The sequence below is a fragment of the Poromitra crassiceps genome, assembly GCF_964638095.1.
Source record: "Poromitra crassiceps genome assembly, chromosome: 11".
NCBI classification, from domain to species: domain Eukaryota; kingdom Metazoa; phylum Chordata; class Actinopteri; order Beryciformes; family Melamphaidae; genus Poromitra; species Poromitra crassiceps.
Genome location: NC_139643.1, coordinates 3,519,518 through 3,538,442, shown reverse-complemented (window position 1 = coordinate 3,538,442; position 18,925 = coordinate 3,519,518). Strand labels below are relative to the sequence as shown.

The window sequence follows — 18,925 nt, the reverse complement described above, 5'->3', positions numbered from 1 at the left end:
GCCTCGGCAACACACCTACCAAGTGTGAAGTCAATCGAATGAACGGTTCTCAAGATACACTAAAGACACACTCACTCAACTCCCACCGAGATTTCTAGTTAGATAAGTAACAAGACTGTCGGTCTGTGTGTTTCCACCTGATTAAAGAACATTACATTACATTACGTCATTTGGCAGATGCTTTTATCCAAAGCGACTTACAATGACACATTTTTGTCAGCAATAGAGCAATCAACTATGCAATTCTATGACACCTACAACTTCTGAAGGAATAGTGGTACAAGCTTAGCTTAGGTTTTTTTTTTTTTTTTTTTTTTAAGAGAAAGAAATATTACATGTTTTCTTTAATCAAGTGGAAGCGTTTTTCAAAGGTGAAAAGACACATATGGTTTATAGAGGGACTTACCCCACACGAAATTTAACGTTAGCTCCGGTTAGCCACTGTAACGTTTGTTTTCAGAGCCACTGACCGACACAAAACCTGGACGTTTCATTTCGGGTAAAACATGTGTTTTTTTTTATATGGATTACGCCAGCTCTGGGAGTATGAAGTGCTTTGAATGCACGATATTTGGTCACAACAGATATGCTGCTTGCCGAGCGGGGAGGCTACACCGCTGCCTGAGGTAAGGTTGAGCTAACAGTCCGCCATTTGATGTGACCCACATGGTGACCAGTCGACCGTATTCAGCAAACGTTTGTTCCGCGCTGTCGGCTTAACATTATAGACATTGGTGGGCAAACAATTGCGGGACGTCTCCCGCATTATAAATTACAGATCTGCAGGAATTGGCAAAAATATGCACGATTCTCGCAATCTCGCGCTGAATTTTAAGCCCTGAGTAACAGTGCCTAATAGGAGAGGCTGGATTTGATCTTGACTGGGGAAATATTGGAGCCGATTCCCACACGTAGTCCTAATAATCACCACTAGGAGGCAGATGTGAACAGTTTTTCAGTCGGCAGCTGGTTATTTACAGTAAATCTGACACCGGCTAAATCTGACGTGAACGCAGCATTTTGGAAAGCTCAAGCGGCCATTTTGCTTCATCTTAAAGCCTCAGGAGGAAGAGAGAGAGAGAGGCTTGACCTGAACCCGGACTTTTGATTTTAACAAAGAAAAACTGAAGGAAAATGATGAAAAGAAATGTCTCACTTTTCATGTGTTTTATTGACCGTTAAATTTGTTTCAGTGACCAGTCTCAACCTCTACTCCCAAGAACACAGAGAGAGAGAGAGACAAACATAAAGAGAGACAGACAGAGAGAGAGAGAGCTGTGGGTGACCCTCTTCACAGACGGTGGGAGTGTTTTGTCTTCTTCCTCTCCTCTCCTACTCTGCTCCTTGTCCTCCTCCACTTTGCTCATCCCCCTTCTTCTTGTGGCCGGAAACGATGTCATCGATACGCAGCAACAAGATGGCCGTCTGACAGATGGAAGGAAGGTATCATGTTAATCAAAATCTAACAAGATGTCCATCTGACAGAGTGAAGGTATCATGTTATCACAACATCCAAAATCTAAGACGAGATCTTGGCACATATTCCACAGCAGGCAGACGTCTCACCTCCACAGCAGGCAGATAGGCAGGCAGGCAGGCAGGCAGACAGACAGACAGACAGACAGACAGACAGACAGACAGACAGACAGACAGACAGACAGACAGACAGACAGACACACACACACACACACACACACACACACACACACACACACACACACACACACACACACACACACACACACACACACACACACACACACACACACACACACACACACACGTGTCATACCTCCACAGCAGACATACAGAAAGACAGACTGACGTCTCACCTCCACAGCAGTCTTGTAGGTCTGGGCTTTAACAGCCAGCGGCTCCCAGATCTTTAGATCCTCCATGTCAGCCAGGATGCCTGTCTCCCCGTTCACCCCCCAATTCACACTGTTCTCCTGGGTGTGTTTGGCCTGGACACACACACGCGCGCACACGCACACACATACACAGTGAGAAGCAGCTTCCACAGAGCAAGAGACTTGAAACAAAATATAATTATCAGTCATTATAAACAGGTGAAAAAGTTACTTTATGTTTAATGACTTATTTATAAATTGTATTACTCATTGTTCGGTTTGTTATTAATTATTAGGCCTGCTTAAAGTCCCCTCAAGTGTATTTTGACACTTTTAAGAGTAATGTCAATGTTGATTAGCCATATTAGCCACATTTAAAAGCGAGACTATAAAAGTAACGTTAACTTCATAATTTGGGATGCACGATTTTCAACCGATACGATAACCGATAAATATCTGCTTCTCCTGGCCGATAACCGATACGATCTAACGTTAATTACTATAATTAAAAATATATATATATATATTTTTTAGTTCTTAACCTGTATTTTATGCACACCTGGGGTTAAAAAAGGCAGATGTAGTGAGCATAGCTCTGACCTAACCAAATCTAACTGACATCACTGTGAACAACACAAATCAAAGAACACTTCTGATATAGGATTGTTTTAATAAAGTGTATCACTCAATTATAGTCAATACAAAAATAAAGGCTTGTATAGAACCGAAAGCCAATGACTGCTTAGTCTGCAGATAAAACTGTCATTTTATCTGCAGACTAAGCAGTCATTGGCCTTCGGTTCTATAAAAGCCTTTATTTTTGTATTGACAGTCATTTAGACTCTTACTGTCATGTTACTGATCGTTCGAATTTTGCATTGGTGCCAGTTCTCAGTGAATGGTAGCCTGGGTCCAGTGAATGGGGCAGGCACTATAAACCATCTGTGTCGTTTCACTTTTTACTGAAAAATCCTGCCACCAGATTAAAGAAAAGACACTATAGTATGTGATGTTGACTGATGCTTTTTATGAAATGTGCGCGTTTGTTTTCCTTGCGAGCGGGCCCCATGTCAGGCAGCTGCATTAGCTAGCTCAACTACAAAGTCCCTTTGGTCTATAGTGGGACTCCCAGCTAGCGCGGTTAGCTTAACGTTAGCAGGTTGTTTTTTTTGGAGTTAAAGACACAATCCCTGGACGTTTCATTTCGGATAAAGGGGTTTCCATTAGTTTCTATATGTTTACGCCAGCTGTGTGAGTATGAAATGCTTTTACGGGACTGTTTGATCACAACAAGCGGTTTGTCTGTCAAGCGGGGGAGCCTGAAGTGTAGGCCGCGCTACGTGAGCCAACACTCGTTAACGACGACAGCTAACGTAAACAACGAAGAAATCTGCAGCATCCTCGTCAGGTTTGGTTTAACATAATGCCGGCTCAGACGTTTCCCCTCCTCTCGGAACCCGTGCGGGCTTGTGAATTGCAATAGTGTTATGTTAATGTGAAAACAGTCACATACTGGCTGCAGCCATGTTTGGCCAGGCAGCGCTGCAGTCACAGTCGCGAGTGTGCGACAACAATAGCTCCGCTTCCGAGGCAAAAACAAAGCCTGATTATCGGCTGTTAATTTATCGGAAAAAGGCCATTATCGGAATAATAAATAATAACGCAAAATGGCCATATAAGCCGATACTTTATCGGTCCAATAAATCTCTATTCATAATGCAATCGATTAAGACCTGTTAAAATCCTATTCAAGACATTTCAAAGGCTACAATTCAGATGATTGAATTTTAGACTTTTTAAGGACCCTCTTCTTACCCGCAGTGCTGTGAGCACACGGATGGTGGAGGCTCCACAGTTCTGGATGAGCGTGCGTGGGATGACCTCGAGCGCCAGTGCGGCAGCGCGGTACGGCAACGCCCCCACATCCGTCATGCTCCGCGCGCGCTCCACCAGACGCTTCGACACCGCCATCTCCACAGCCCCGCCTCCTGGGAGGAGACGCGGCTCCAGCAACACATTACGACACACCTGCATGGCATCCTGGAGGTTCCTCTCCACCTCCTGGGAGAGAGAGGGGGGGAGAGAGAGAAAGGGGGGGCAGAGAGGGGGACAGACGGGGGAGAGCAGAATGGTGATTTTAGCGAGAGCATTACTGATAATCTCACAGCCATGATCTCATCATCAGATTAAACTAGACAATCTAAGGCAGGGGCCAAACTACGGCCTGCAGGCCAACTGCAGCCCGCTGCCCGTTTTTAAGTGGCCCGCCATGAATTTAGCACCAAATGTTTTTTCGTTTTAACGGTTAAAACGGAAAAACGAAAACAGATTTTTCTTTCATTTATTTCGTTTTTTCCATTTAAAACCATTGAAAATAGCCTGATCTGTCTATTTAGAAAAGAAATATATTTTTTTAAACATTTTTAACTCATTGAGTGCCAATGACGTCTAAAGACGTCAATTCAAATAGTAACGTAGAGTGCCAATGACGACTAAAGTCGTCAATTGCGTTTTTTGACGGTGGGACGTGGATCAAAGCCTGATGCATCTCCTGTAAAAATATGGGGGATGTTGAAGGTGTAGAAGCTATTTTACGGACCCATTAGGTGGCGACAGTGCTCTCCAGATTAGAGAAAGGTGAGGAAAAAGAGCACAAGAAGCGGAATGATGAAACGGAAACCGATGCATGCTGGAGCCAGAGCCTTATAGATTGCTCTGGCTGGAGCTAACGTTAGCTGCGAACAGCAGCCAATCCGCCCCCACAACTGAGCCCCTCTGTCTCTGCTGCGATAGTTTCTCCACACGATTAGCCGCCAGAAAAGGAGCACCCGACACCGAAAAGCCAAACCATTCTCAGCGGGGACTGCTGAGAATGGTTTGGCTTTTCTGTGTCGCGCTGGGAGCCGGCGCACAAAAACGGCGGAGCGCTCCGAAAATAGACGCTGGTGCGTGTTAGGCTGTGTGTTAGTGTGGGGATGAGTTTCTCCCAGCTCCGGCATGCAGGCTGTGTGTTAGTGTGGGGGTGAGTTCCAGCATGCAGAGATTCGTCGCCTGACGCAGGTAGCAGAGATTCGAGCAGAGCCACCAGAGACACTCCCACGGAGGAGTTTGCAGTTGAGGGTGGTGGGGCACGCAGGGCACCACACAACTACACCACGTCACTACAACAGAAAATATTAGCTTCAGAGTCAGTGATGTGCTTGAAATGCTTCATTTCACAAAAGGCTCATTATCTCAGGTTCTAGTTTGAAACATCTGTTTCTGGTGAAACCAACCTCTGTAATACTGCTGATAACTAAAGAACGGAAAATGATATCAATAAACTTTTTTTTGGTGATGATACAAGAGAGTCTCATCGTTCTTTGGGCGTGTTCGGTGTTTACATAGTAATATCACACAATATTCTGTGGGTCTTGAGAAATCACTGAAAACGCTCTGAAAGGGCTGGCATTGGGAGCATCCGTTTTCCAGAAATGGCTGGCACTCAATGAGTTAACACTGAATTTTGGTGAAATTATCTGTCTTAACCTGTTGGCACAGGAAAATAAAATTTGAAAACATACAGAAATAAATAAAATGTGAATATTTTCTGCTTTCTTTATAGTCTTCTATGACAGTAAACTGATTATTTGTGGGTCGTGAACTGTTGGTCAGGACAAAAGAAGACATTTGACGACGTCACCTTGGGCTTTGGGGGAAAAGTGATCAACATTCGTCTTACATTACGTCGTCCAAAGCGACTTAAGTTACAATAACACATTTTTGTCAGCAATAGAGCAATTGTCTATCTATGCAGCACAGTCTATGACAACTAAAACTTCTGAAGGAACAAGTGGTACATTTTAAAACACATTTTATAGAATGTGTTCACGGAATTGTGTGAGGTTGTGGTTGATAGTGATTTTACAATGGCTAGGTCTCCACGGCACTAGGGATGTTCATCAGTTATCGATTTTTTTTTTTTTTTTTTGGCGGACTAGGTTTGGGTGGAATTCGTTCCTCCTCGCCCCACTCCATTGCACAGCCGACTAACGTGAGGTGGAGCTTCATATAGTCTCTAGTTTTCTGGCTGGGCACGGGCCTTTGTGCCAACAAAACTGTTTTAAACATGGGGAAATCACACCGGCATGCGCCGGGGACAGCAGTGTTGGAGAGGAGACACATTGAAATAAAGAGTTAATTGAGGAGAACACGTTGTCTTTCGTATTTTCTGCCATAGGCATTCATTTTGTAAAAAAAAATATATATATATATATATAAAATATTATTATTAACACATTCACTGCCAGCCGTTTTTTTTTACTGTAGGTAGGTTCTGCCAGAGGGTTTTTTTGAGGATTCTGGCTCATCTTTCAAGACCCGAGGATTCTTTTCTGCTAAGATTTTGTGAACACACAATATCTCAAAAGAACTAATAGAATGTGTGCTTTCTCTGTCTAAAAGAGTTAGTTATGTAAGCATTAGCAGTTGAATACAGCATGGTTTCAGCGTCAGAAAAATTATTCTGAGATAAACGGCTTTTTGTGAAATTCGATAGAACAGTCACTTTAACCATTCATTTTTGGCATCAGTAAGACGTCAGACATCTAAACAATAGTTTTGAACAGTAATTTCCTCCATAACAGCAGGAAACCCCCTCTGCTTCCAACTCCTCCCTCCGTGGGCGTTCTTCTTGGCTGCAGCGGCCGTGTCACAAGCTTGTCACCAGTCTCACTGCTTTGCAGCTGCTGTGCGGCTGTGCCTGTCTGCGCGGCCGCTCTTTGAGGAAGTCTGGATGGACTCGCTCGCTTCTTGGAGTTTTGGTTGAGAGCTTTGATGAAGCTTTTGCGATTCTGGTCATATTTATGCTGCGTGTTTCAAAGTGTGTTCCACCCGTAATCTATTATGCAAATTTGCAATCCCGCACTGCCAGCAATCAGCGCGAAAACAAAAGCGTTTTCGCCAATCCATTTTCATGAGAATGGCTTCGTCACACTGCTTTTTGCTTGCCTTCCTCTAGTCAGGAAAGCACTGTCGCCACTTAGTGGGTCGGTGGAATGGGTTGTACACGTTGTACACATCCAATACTTATATAAGAGATGTAAAAGGGTTAGATGCACATCCCACCGTCAAAAAAAAAAAATCGATTTTTTTGACGACTCAACTCGTCGTTGGCAGTGAACCGTTGGATTTTTTTTGACGAGTCAACTCGCCATTGGCAGTGAACGTGTTAATATGATCGATAATCGATCGTTAATTTTCCCCGATTTTCGATTATGGAAATTTTTCAAAATGAACATCCCTACACGGCACGCAGCAAAAACATCCCTGTGAGCCACGGCCTCTTGGGGCTTATTGCTTAATTTGAAACCTCGCTTATTTCCTGTCCGCTATTGTATTAGCAAACACTGCAACAGGAAGTAAGCTGGGGGCCAGTTTAGAATGTCGATGTTGTCAAGTTAAAAGCGTCTATATTAGAACAAAGGACTAATGGATTCATGGAGAAAATGACGAGAGTAATGGTGAGTTGTAGTTTGTTGCTCTCACAGCCAGGATCTCCTTGCTGGCTCCTCTCAGCAGGATGGTGCAGGCTTTGGGGTCTTTGCACTCGGTGACGAAGGCAAAGTATTCGTCCCCGATCTTCTTCACCTCAAACAGCCCCGCCCCCGTCCCCATGTCCTCCTCACGCAGCTCGTCGGTCCTGCTGACGATACGAGCCCCACACGCCCTGAGACACGGGACAGACAGATACAGAGGGAGAGAAAGACAAGATTGAGATGAAAATGAGACTTTACTGTTGAGGTCATTCCCCCTGATCACCAACAGAGGGCCACACAAGTTAGAAATTACTTCATGTTTCATCGAACAGAAAACTGTGCGTGTATCTGTGGTAACCGTGATCATTTTGGTCACTATAGTTGTGATATTAATATTAAAGCCCCAATCAGTAAGATTTTTGACATTTTTTACTGTAATATAAGAGCTTTTTAGTCTTAGGACATGGTAGATTGACTTGTAATAGGGAGACTCTCGACTTTATTTATCCCACACCGCCCTCCATTGGCCAGCCCTGGGACTAAGCAGGTTGTCTAAAGTAGAAAGTCAGGTTGCAAGCACACTCGAAAATATTTAAAAACTCACTGGGTGCAAGGCAAGCACGAGATATGAACAAGAGAAAAGCCAGCACTCCAAATGTCTTTTTGTTGATTTATTTCCTTCTGTACCTGGGCAGCAGCAACGAACGTTTCAGTCAAAGACCTTCCTCAGCGTAAGCCTAAGCAGGTTGTCTGCCACGTCCCGTGGCAATAAAAAAATAAAAAAAAAGGATACGCGCATGCGCTGTACAGCGGAAGCGCTGTCTTCATGAAAACAAGGAAGTAACTCGATTCGGATTTGCTACGAAAATGATGTTTCACGGAACTATGGATTATTTTTTCATCACGTGGTGAGTACCCGATGTCACAACATGTACATAGAGCTTTCTGGCGCTGTGTTTTGTTGACTTTGAATGGCGATATCGTTATTGATACTATTGCACCCAGAAGGCGCAGTTTCTCCAATAGCAAAACTTGGAAAACTTACTGAATGGGGCTTTAAATATTAAATAGTTGTGATATTGAATATGGGGTGGGGGGGACCTTGAGGGTAGGCCATTCACCGATACCCCAGAAAATATCCCTCTTTTTCCACAGCACCATTGTTGGCAGGTAGGTATGCTGTGTGTCTGTGTCACCTGGCGATGCGGTTGTTGTCGGTCTTCCTGACACGACGGATGGCGGTGATGTTTGCCTTCACCAGATAGTGCTGAGCCAAGTCTGGAGAGGGAGACAGAGAGAGAGAGAGAGAGAGAGAGAGAGGGGGGATAGAATTTGATCCATTAGTTCTTTCATATATTTGGACTCAGTGCAGCTGATCAGGTCGACTGATCAGTCCCTAAAAACATTAACTCCTTTGGGCCTCAATGTAGACTTTGACCTGAAACGTTTTTTGTAAAAACATAAGCTGTGTATATATATATTTTTTTTTCAATACTATTTTTGTAAATGGACTTTTTTAACCTCATTACCCTTTCTTCCCCCTTCTCATTTATAGGTGGCTTACCTACCCACTTCAAACTCAATTCTAAACACTAGGGGGACTCAGGGTAAAACTCAGGACATGCAACTTATGCACATTTCTTTTTCTTTTTCTTGATTGTAATGAATTTTTTGTACTTGGTATTGTATTCGATTCATGTTCTTTATTGTTGTGGTTTCATTATATATGTATTTGCTAGCCTATAAATGTAGTAGCTTATATTATTTGTCCTTTGGACAAGGAATTAGTATTCCAGATCCTCTCACAATTGCATAAAGGCTATTTAATGAAGTATAACCCCTCCCTAATTGTCTAGGAATGTGAGATGGCACCTGATCCTGATTGCCCCGCAGCACAGGGACAGGTCTCATTAGAACCCATGCTCTTCTAGCCTCATGTGATTGGCTGCATGATTCTCAGGCACCATATAGGTGTGACTTGTAATGTGTTCTGTATACCCTGAAGAAACGTTGGTTTCCTATTCTCTGTGTCCTCAATAAAATATTGGCACTTTGACTATAGTGTGTGCGGCTACATCTCTGTCTCCATTGTGCAATATTACCAACATGTCAGATCAGAACACCAGGAAATTGGCGGAAAAGATCATAGGTGATCCACTGCACCCCCTATGGTCTGAGTATGCACTCTTGCCTTCAGGGCGAAGGTACTGTATGCCCAGGATGAAAACTAAACGAGGCATCACATCCTTCGTCCCACGCAGCATTCAGCTGCTCAACAAGCTTTAGCCCATAGCTTGATTTCTTAGCACTTTGAATTTGCACCTTGTGCCTTATTGATCATGCAATTTTATGCTTTTTTATGATGTATGTATGTTATGCTTATATTTTTATTTTTATATGTTGTGCTGTATGTGTGCCTGTGTTGTTTTTGGGCTCTCCCTGTGCATAACAAATTCCCTGAGGGGCAATAAAGGTTTCATTCATTCATTCATGTAGTCTGAATATCAGGCCAGTGTTTCCCCTAGAAACATTTTCAGGCCTGGAGGGATTTCGAAACGTACCCCGACCGCAACGGTGGGGGCCCTTGCTGGCGATGCTAAACTTTTGGCTAACATGTTCGCATCTATGTTTGCAATGGCATCCCAAGTATCATCATACCATTATGGGATGTGATGCGAACAGTTGTATTATGGGATGTGCGTTTCCCAGGCAACGACGCACGTTTTGGAACAGCGCCCGCCGCACGCTGGTGCAATGCTCCTAAAAGCAAGATGCTTATTGTTTTGAATTATTTTTGCATCTTCTATTACTGTCAACACTGTCAACACCAATATTGTTTTATTGTAATTATATGCCATAAAAGTTTATTGAGATTTTGGGGAGAGCAGGAAAAAAAATCGAGAAAAAAAAAAAAAAAAAAAAAGCATTTCATCTTCTGGCCTGGCGGGGGCGCTGTTGGCCTAGCGGGCCCGCCAGGCCTGTAGAATGGTAGGGGAAACACGGCAGGCTAATGCTGATGTGGTGGAAATCCTTCAGTAGTATATCCCACAGTGTGACATCAGTGCCGCAGACATTGTTCTGAATTGTGAAAATCACTACCAACGTTAGACACAGGGGGTTGTTGAGTATCCAGCGAACGTTAGCTGCTATTAGTTTGATAAAGGAAGCAAAGACTGTTGAAACCATAGCCGTGTATTCAAATAGCTGCTATGTCTGGCTAACAGACAGCATAACGTTAGCCAGATTGTCAACAACAGTCTTATTGAAGATAGTGAGCCCTGCTCACTGAACAGCACGTCTCTCTTTCTGTCAGTGTGTGTCTCTCTCACCTGAGATGCCCTTCTCGGTGAACAACAGGTCAGGCTTCAGTCTGATGATGTCTTCACAGATCTGCTGGATGTACTCCTCCTCCATCTGCAGGATCCTGGAAAAGTCCTCCTCCTTGCTGATCTCTATGTCTGTCTGTGCACACAGGTTCATACACATTTTGACCAGTGGATTCCCATGACCTTTTTCATGACTAAACCAAATTTCCATGACCAAACATTTTGTGAAGTCTCTGTGTATCCATGAAAAAGTGAGTGAGTAATGAGTGTATGGCATTCTAACTTTAAAATATAACAGATTACAATCATTGAAAAACTAACATGGTCACTTAATACTCTTGAAGTTGCCTGATGAAGACCTGTTGGTCGAAATGTTGTTTTTAAGTCATTAAAATACTCTGGGAGCTGCAAATCAGTGTGCGGATTTTCTTCTTCTTTTTCACTTAATAGTCTAACACAGGGGTCACTAATAGGCGGACCGCGGTCCCAATCCGGACCGAGACGCCGTCCTATGTGGATCCAGACCTATAAGCTGTTATTATATTGACATGTTTCTTCAATGTTGCAGTGTTTTGTATTTTTAAATGGCGCAGCTTTTCTGGCTATTCTAGCATTTACGGTACTGGTTTGGAGTCCCACGTGACGCTACTCGGCCAATGAAATTTTCTATCTACACGGCTCTGATTCCAGCCATTCCAAAATTCCTCATGCGGGCCCGCTCTGCTTGTCACAGCTGGTGTCAGTGAGCAGCGATACACACACACGGGGGAGGAAAAACCCGAGACACATAGGTGAGAAGTATGGCGTGCTCTAAAAAGAGAAAAGCGGACACAGAGAACCGAGTTTTTAATGAAGAATGGACAGATTTGTACATGTTTATCCTCCCCACGGGCAGTTCAAAGCCTGTTTGTCCGATCTGCTGCGAGACCGTTGCACTTATTAAAAGCGGCACTGTGAAACGCCACTACCAAACGAAGCACTGAATCATTTGAGAAAACATATCCGCTCGATCCGTGTGTGTGTGTGTGTCTGTGTCTCTGCCTCTGTCTCTGTGGCTGGCTGGTCTCCCTCCCTCCCAGTACAACTACTACTGTCCCCAGGCTGCAAAAGTATGACTTCTTAGTCAGCTAGTCATTTACTCTCAGAACAGAAGAGGAGTAAGCTGTTCAATTGTTCAAATATTTTGAGATAAGACTGAAAAAACCAGAAAAAGGGAAACTCAAGCTGCTACTTTTATTTCATTTTTCTTAAGCACTTTATTTTAAGATGCACATTTTCAAAAGCTTTCTGCTATGTGTTTTTTTTAAATGTAGCCCTTATTTTACTTGAAAATAAGAATTATTTAGCCTATTATTTGAGTATTTTAAAATCCCTACAGTTAAACGTGAAAACTGAAAATAAACATTGTTGAAATTAATTAGTTGTTCTTTGTTGCTGACTACATAAAGACATTGATACAACTATTAGGATACTTCTATGGCACTGAATCATAACGCAGGTTAGACATTATGATGTTGCGGACCTTTGCTTGAGGACATTTTCTCGAACTGGACCTCTCTGAATTCTAATTGAATACCCCTGCTCCAACACATGTGCTTCCCAACCTTAGGGTCTCGGGTCCCTAGATTTGTGTGACATCAAAGTAGAGTCACGAACCAAAAAAGGTTGGGAACCCCTGCATTACCCCCAGGTGACGACAAAGAGCTTGAGTAGGGCTGGGTGATATGGACCAAAAATCTGTATTGGCGATACATGATATAAACTAGAACGACCGCAACGCGGACTTATGCCTCCGCCATTAGTTCATTCTGGAGTCCAAATCGCCATTTGAGGCAAATTGGAAGAGATTCCGTCAAGGCGCTCCTGTGATGTTGCGTTACCGAGCTTGGAAATTGGGTGTGTGAGAGGTCACAGTGACCTTGAACTTTGACCACCAAAATCTAATCAGTTCATCCTTGAGTCCAAGTCGATGTTTGAGACAAGTTTGATTAAATTCCGTCAAGGCATTCCTGAGATATCGCGTTAACAAGCTTGAAAATGGCGTTCGAGAGGTCACAGTGACCTTGACCTTTGACCTTTGACCACCAAAATCTAATCAGATCATCCTTGAGTCTAAGTCGATGTTTGAGGCAAATTTGATGAAATTCCATCCAGACGTTCCTCAGATATTGCGTTAACAAGCTTGAAAATGGCGTTCGAGAGGTCACAGTGACCTTGACCTTTGATCTTTGACCACCAAAATCTAATCAGATCATCCTTGAGTCAAAGTCGATGTTTGAGGCAAATTTGATGAAATTCCGTCCAGGCGTTCCTCAGATATCGCGTTAACAAGCTTGAAAATGGCGTTCGAGAGGTCACAGTGACCTTGACCTTTGACCTTTGACCACCAAAATCTAATCAGATCATCCTTGAGTCTAAGTCGATGTTTGAGGCAAATTTGATGAAATTCCGTCCAGGCGTTCCTCAGATATCGCGTTAACAAACATCGTACGGACGGACAGACAGCCGTACGGACGTACGTACGTACGTACGGACGGACAACCCGGATCCATAATGCCTCCGGCCTGGCTATCGCCGGCGGAGGCATAATTATATCTTGGTATTTTCTACAAAGTGGGCTAAATGTTCAGTTGTAAGGCTGAGCTTAGTGGGGGGCAGTGGGGCGGCTCTAGCTCAGGAGGAAGAGCGGATCGTCCACTAATCGCTTTGGATAAAAGAGGTCGGTGGGTCGATTCCCGCCTCCTCCAGTCTGCATGTCTAAGTGACCTTGGGCAAGATACCGAACCCCCAAATTGTTCCCGATGGTGTGACAGCACCCTGCGTGGTAGCCTGCCGTCATCGGTGTATGAATCGGTGAATGTATCTACTGATTGTAAAGCGCTTTGGATAAAAGCGCTATATACTGTACATGCAGGCCATTTACCATTTACCATGAGCGATATGGACAAAATCACTCTCACCAAATATATCTACACAATAAGATCTGAGCCAGCAACCTTTTAATTTGCCGGCCCACGGCAACAAATAACGGCAATTCCCGACTAACTGAATCCCTGGTCGGTGTTCTATTTAAACAGTCGGGAAACCAGCCAGGGTTTAGTTTAGTTTAGTTTATTAGGATCCCCATTAGCCATTACACAAGGCTGGAATATAATACTATAATATAATACATCTACCTATAACCTAACTAACACATTACTATCTGTCTATCAATCATTATCTATCTATCATCTGTCCACCCATAGTACAACCATATAATTCAAGTCCAATCTCATGTATAATACATGTATATGTATAACACATGGATATGTTATATAACCGTGGTTAGGGTTAGCTCTAGCCAGGCTAGCCATTGCTAGCAAAAACAGTTGATAACGCATTTCGTGGTATTTTGCAAACACAATGTAGCAACATGTCCACACACAGATACAGTCCTGTGTGTACAACTGATTTAATGAGACACAAAAGAGTGCTAATTCTTCTACTGCAGGGAGCAGTCTAGCAGGACGATGTGTATGTGAGTGAGTGAGTGAGTGTGAGAGTGTGTGTGTGTGTGTGTGAGTGTGAGTGTGAGAGTGTGTGTGTGTGTGTGTGTGTGAGTGAGTGAGTGAGTGAGTGTGTGTGTGTGTGTACCTGGCTCTCGCCCTTCTTGTACTCCAAGGAGCAGTCTAGCAGGAGGATGCGCGGCTCTTTGATCAGGCGTCTCATCCTGGGGTGAGTGACGTCTTTGTTCACCATCACTCCACGCAACACACACGAGTCCTCGATGATCCCGCCCGGCACCTACACACACACACACACACACACACACAACACATCCACACACACAACACACACACACAACACATCCACACACACACAACACATCCACACACCATCATAAACACTCAAGATCATTGTATCACGGTGAATTTCCATTAATCATATAATAAATATTGTAAATATCGTCAGGAGAATATTGTCCTAAGTCACGAGTGACTTGAAAAAGCTGTCTAATGGCTCACTAACAAGTCACAGTCTGATTGATTTTTCCTGTTTTATTTGGAATTTCCATTTGCCACAAGGGGGAGCCGAGCGCATGTCTTTCCAGTCAATCGTTGTCAACATGGCTGAATCAGATGTGTGGAAACATTACATTACATTACATTACATTACATTACGGGCTGAAGGACAGAAAGACGAGGTTGCCACCTGCAGAACCTGCTGGAGGAAGGTGTATGCCATGGGGCCTCCATTATTTGTTTCTTAACTAAATGTAAGGTAAAGTGATCCCAGTATGTTTTTAGGGCTGTTCGATTTGGCCTAAAAATAAAATTAGATTTTTTTCCCCCTCGATTTTTTATACCATTATACTTCTCTAACCATTTGTTAGCCTGCACAGCTAAAGAAAATATCTCCTAAGTCCTAGTTCCTCATTGCGCAGCTCGTGAGACGCTGGCGACTCTCGAAGCTGTTTTGACTCGTTAATTTCATTCTTCTTCAGGACAGGAAGTGGAGACGTGCTGACAGTAGAGGGTAGGGGTGTCAAAAATAATCGATTATAAGACGTGCACGATTCTGCATCGATTAACAAATATCAAAAATCGATTACCGTATTAAAAAAAAAAAAAAAAAATTATAATCAAATAAAATAGAATGTAAGTACATGCAGTTGTTTATTTTAATTATGGATCATAATACAATGCAATTCCAAATGCACTTTTATTTTAAAAGTAGCCACACAGTGAGAAAAAAGAAAGTGAGAAAAAATAAATCATGTATTGCGGAAAGAGTGATGCATCGATTTAAGATGCATCGCGATGCATCGTGATGCATCGTTTAATCGAATCGAATCATTGACAGATGAATTGTAATCGAATCGAATCGTGAGGCCAGTGAAGATTCACAGCCCTAGTAGAGGGCGTACCTTCTCCACCTTGGCATACAACTTGATGTTAATCTCCTTGCGGCCGTTCTCCTCCAGTTCCACGGTCTTCACAGCATCCAGGGCGATGCCGCAGGCGAGCTCCGACCAACGGCTCAGAGCCTTGGTGTTGATGGCCGAGTGCAAGATCTGCACCATCATGGAGCGGTCAGCTGTGTCCACGGGGGTGCTAGGGGGAGGAGTCATGGAATTTAGTAAGAAAATTCGAATCAACTGTAAAACATGGAATATTGCAGAATCTTCCATAATTTTTCCATCTATGTAGTCTCTCTTGCCAGACTTAGGGAGAGAGTCTGGCAAGCGAGACCATCTATCTATCCGTCTGTATCTATCTATCTGTCTATCTATCTATCTATCTATCTATCTATCTATCTATCTATCTATCTATCTATCTATCTATCTGTCTGTATCTATCTATCTCTCTGTCTGTATCTATCTCTCTGTATCTATCTATCTGTCTGTATCTATCTATCTATCTATCTATCTATCTATCTATCTATTTCTCTGTCTGTATCTATCTATCTCTCTGTATCTATCTATCTATCTCTCTGTCTGTATCTATCTATCCATCTATCTATCTATCTGTCTGTATCTATCTATCTGTCTGTCTCTATCTATCTATCTCTCTGTCTGTATCTATCTGTCTGTATCTATCTATCTATCTCTCTGTCTGTATCTATCTATCCATCTATCTATCTATCTGTCTGTCTGTATCTATCTGTCTGTCTCTATCTATCTATCTCTCTGTCTGTATCTATCTATCCATCTATCTATCTATCTGTCTGTCTGTATCTATCTGTCTGTCTCTATCTATCTATCTCTCTGTCTGTATCTATCTATCTATCTATCTGTCTGTCTGTATCTATCTATCTGTCTGTATCTATCTATCTATCTCTCTGTCTGTATCTATCTATCTATCTATCTATCCGTCTGTATCTATCTGTCTGTCTCTATCTATCTATCTCTCTGTCTGTATCTATCTATCTATCTGTATCTATCTGTCTGTATCTATCTATCTGTCTGTATCTATCTATGATAAGATTTTATCGTGAACATTTTTGAGATCGTTTTATCGCCAAGCCCTACTAGGAATCAAGCGTGCGTAGCGCGCACGATGCCTAGTATAGGATATGATCCATATACAATGATGAGAAGCCGTTTTTCCAGCAACTTGTCTTCCTATGTAGCAAATGTGGCCTGCTGCTGGCTGCCCTCCAGCATGATCTGCATGTCTCGCCCACTATACAGTCAATTACCCCTTGACGTGACGTAACATGAAAACAACCTATTAGAGAATTAGACCATTAGCTCAATGGCTAACATTAGCGTCTAATAGCCGCATTTCGTTGGAGGTACCGCAAACAACCGGTTAACGGATTTTAAAACGGGTGCCGACGTGGAAAGAGCACGACTCAAACTGGTTAACAGAATATAGTTTCAGTCACTCAGTGGCGGTTTGAGCCCTTTACTCAGCAGGTTATTATGACCTACGTTCGTAGTAGCCTAGCCAGAGGATATTTCACTAATGCAGTGACCTTGATCTGATCTATGTGTGTGTGTGAGTGTGAGTGAGTACCTGATCTCCGTCAGGGTCTCCAGCATGTCCTCCAGAGCCTGTCTGTAGGCGCCGATGATGATGGTCGGATGCATCTGCTGCTCCAGGAACTGCTCTGCTACCGACAGCATCTCTCCAGCTGCACACACACGTGCACAGAACATTACAACCACCAGTAAAGAGGTCAGTACAGCGTCAGAGGTCGGTACACAACGTGTTAGTCGCTGAAACACGTCCATTGTTTGTGCTCGATAGCTGAGCCAAATAATTGTTAATTCCGACGCTCTGCTGTTTGCTCTCCTTTCAGTCTGGATAGCTGCTAAACTGCCTGTCTAGCTTGTAATGTCACTTCTGCTCCTGTGTGTGAGTGCGTTTCCAGAAAAGGTCAATGTTGCTTCCGCGGCACGCTACTTCATTCCGGAGCGCGTTTCTCGAAATTTTATTTCTCTTATGAAATTATTAACACCAACGATTGTCCGACAAATGAGAATTTGGTCGGACTGGAGCATAACAACCAAACAATCAACAAACAACTGACCACAAGCATGCAACCCTACAGATTACATAACTTTTACAAGCAAAAAAAAAAGGTGGGGGGCGATTATGCAATAATCAGCTTGACTTTGTATAACCGCGCTAATGCGATAATCGTGGCAGCCCTAAATGCGGGCCATCTCTGCTAGCATTGATGCTAACAGCATCGATCGATGCTAACTTAGCATAACATCCATATTAAAGGTATACTATGCAACTCTTTCATTAAAAACCCTTTTTTATCCTTATAGAAAGGTTTTCCAACAAAAACATACATTTTCATGCACACAATACTGTGGCAGTGTGTTTAGGGACAGACGCTGCCCCCTGCCTGATTTTGGTGCAGTTTACATTTGTTTGGCTGTGGCCCTGGACGTTTTCGGGCAGGGGCATTGTAGTGCCCCCACGTGGGGCCCAGCCAATAACATAGCTCACAGCGCAACAGCCCAACCGAGCCCAGCCAATAGCATCACTGAGATGTTCAGAGAGGGAGCTCAGCACAGTGGAGACTCAGCGCAGACTAAAACAAGCAAGTGCAGAACACTCCAAACAGCTTGGAGATAATATATCCATGGTTTGAAGGTAGGTCTGTGTGTATTTGTGCCTTCAGGGCCTGAAATTTGGCGCGGGATTGCGGGAATAGCACATATTTTTGTGAATTCCCACTTATTTTGAATTTATAAAAGGGGAAATAATCCCGCATTGGTTTGCACGGACCGATCTATGTTGGTGCGGAACGTTGCTTAATGCATTCAACCGACTGGCCGGACGCGTTACACGACCAAATTTCACTTCTGTGACAACAAACTGATTGCACGCTCGCACTGTCCTCTCTCGACAACAACGCTGGCTACCTCTGCTGATTTCTCAGTGGATACAGACAGCTGCTTGCAAACATGATGGATCGCTGGCTAAAGAGGGAAAAAAAAGGGGACCCCTTCAGAGAAAACAAACCGGGGGTATCCGCAGACCGACAGTGTCAGACAGTGATGTTTATGTTATTGATGACGAAGAATCTGATATCAATAACAACATTAATAACTTTAATCCTCCCGATGCAGAGTGCAAGTGATGTCAACATTGTTGTGGATCCAGAGAACAAGAACGATGTTAACCATCCGGAGACATTATTTTACCTTTCTCTCAAGTACCCCCTGTAGTACCTCCACGTAGGTGGATACCCCACTTTGGGAACCACTAATCTAGGTGAATTGATAATG

The 18,925-nt window shown here is 43.3% G+C and overlaps 1 protein-coding gene across 1 annotated transcript in view; it reads right to left on the bottom strand.

Moving 5' to 3' along the window:
• Positions 1 to 1,152: 1,152 nt before the first annotated feature.
• Positions 1,153 to 18,925, bottom strand: part of cct3 (chaperonin containing TCP1, subunit 3 (gamma)) — a 29,160-nt gene continuing 11,387 nt past the window's right edge. The window contains exons 6-14 of the mRNA XM_083645761.1: positions 17,193 to 17,310; positions 15,599 to 15,785; positions 14,326 to 14,475; positions 10,696 to 10,828; positions 8,563 to 8,644; positions 7,377 to 7,557; positions 3,666 to 3,911; positions 1,833 to 1,964; positions 1,153 to 1,425 (exon numbers count right to left, since the gene is read on the bottom strand). Coding sequence (XP_083501887.1) covers positions 1,333 to 1,425; positions 1,833 to 1,964; positions 3,666 to 3,911; positions 7,377 to 7,557; positions 8,563 to 8,644; positions 10,696 to 10,828; positions 14,326 to 14,475; positions 15,599 to 15,785; positions 17,193 to 17,310 — 1,322 coding nt within the window. The 3' untranslated portion in view covers positions 1,153 to 1,332. The remainder of the gene's footprint in view (positions 1,426 to 1,832; positions 1,965 to 3,665; positions 3,912 to 7,376; positions 7,558 to 8,562; positions 8,645 to 10,695; positions 10,829 to 14,325; positions 14,476 to 15,598; positions 15,786 to 17,192; positions 17,311 to 18,925) is intronic.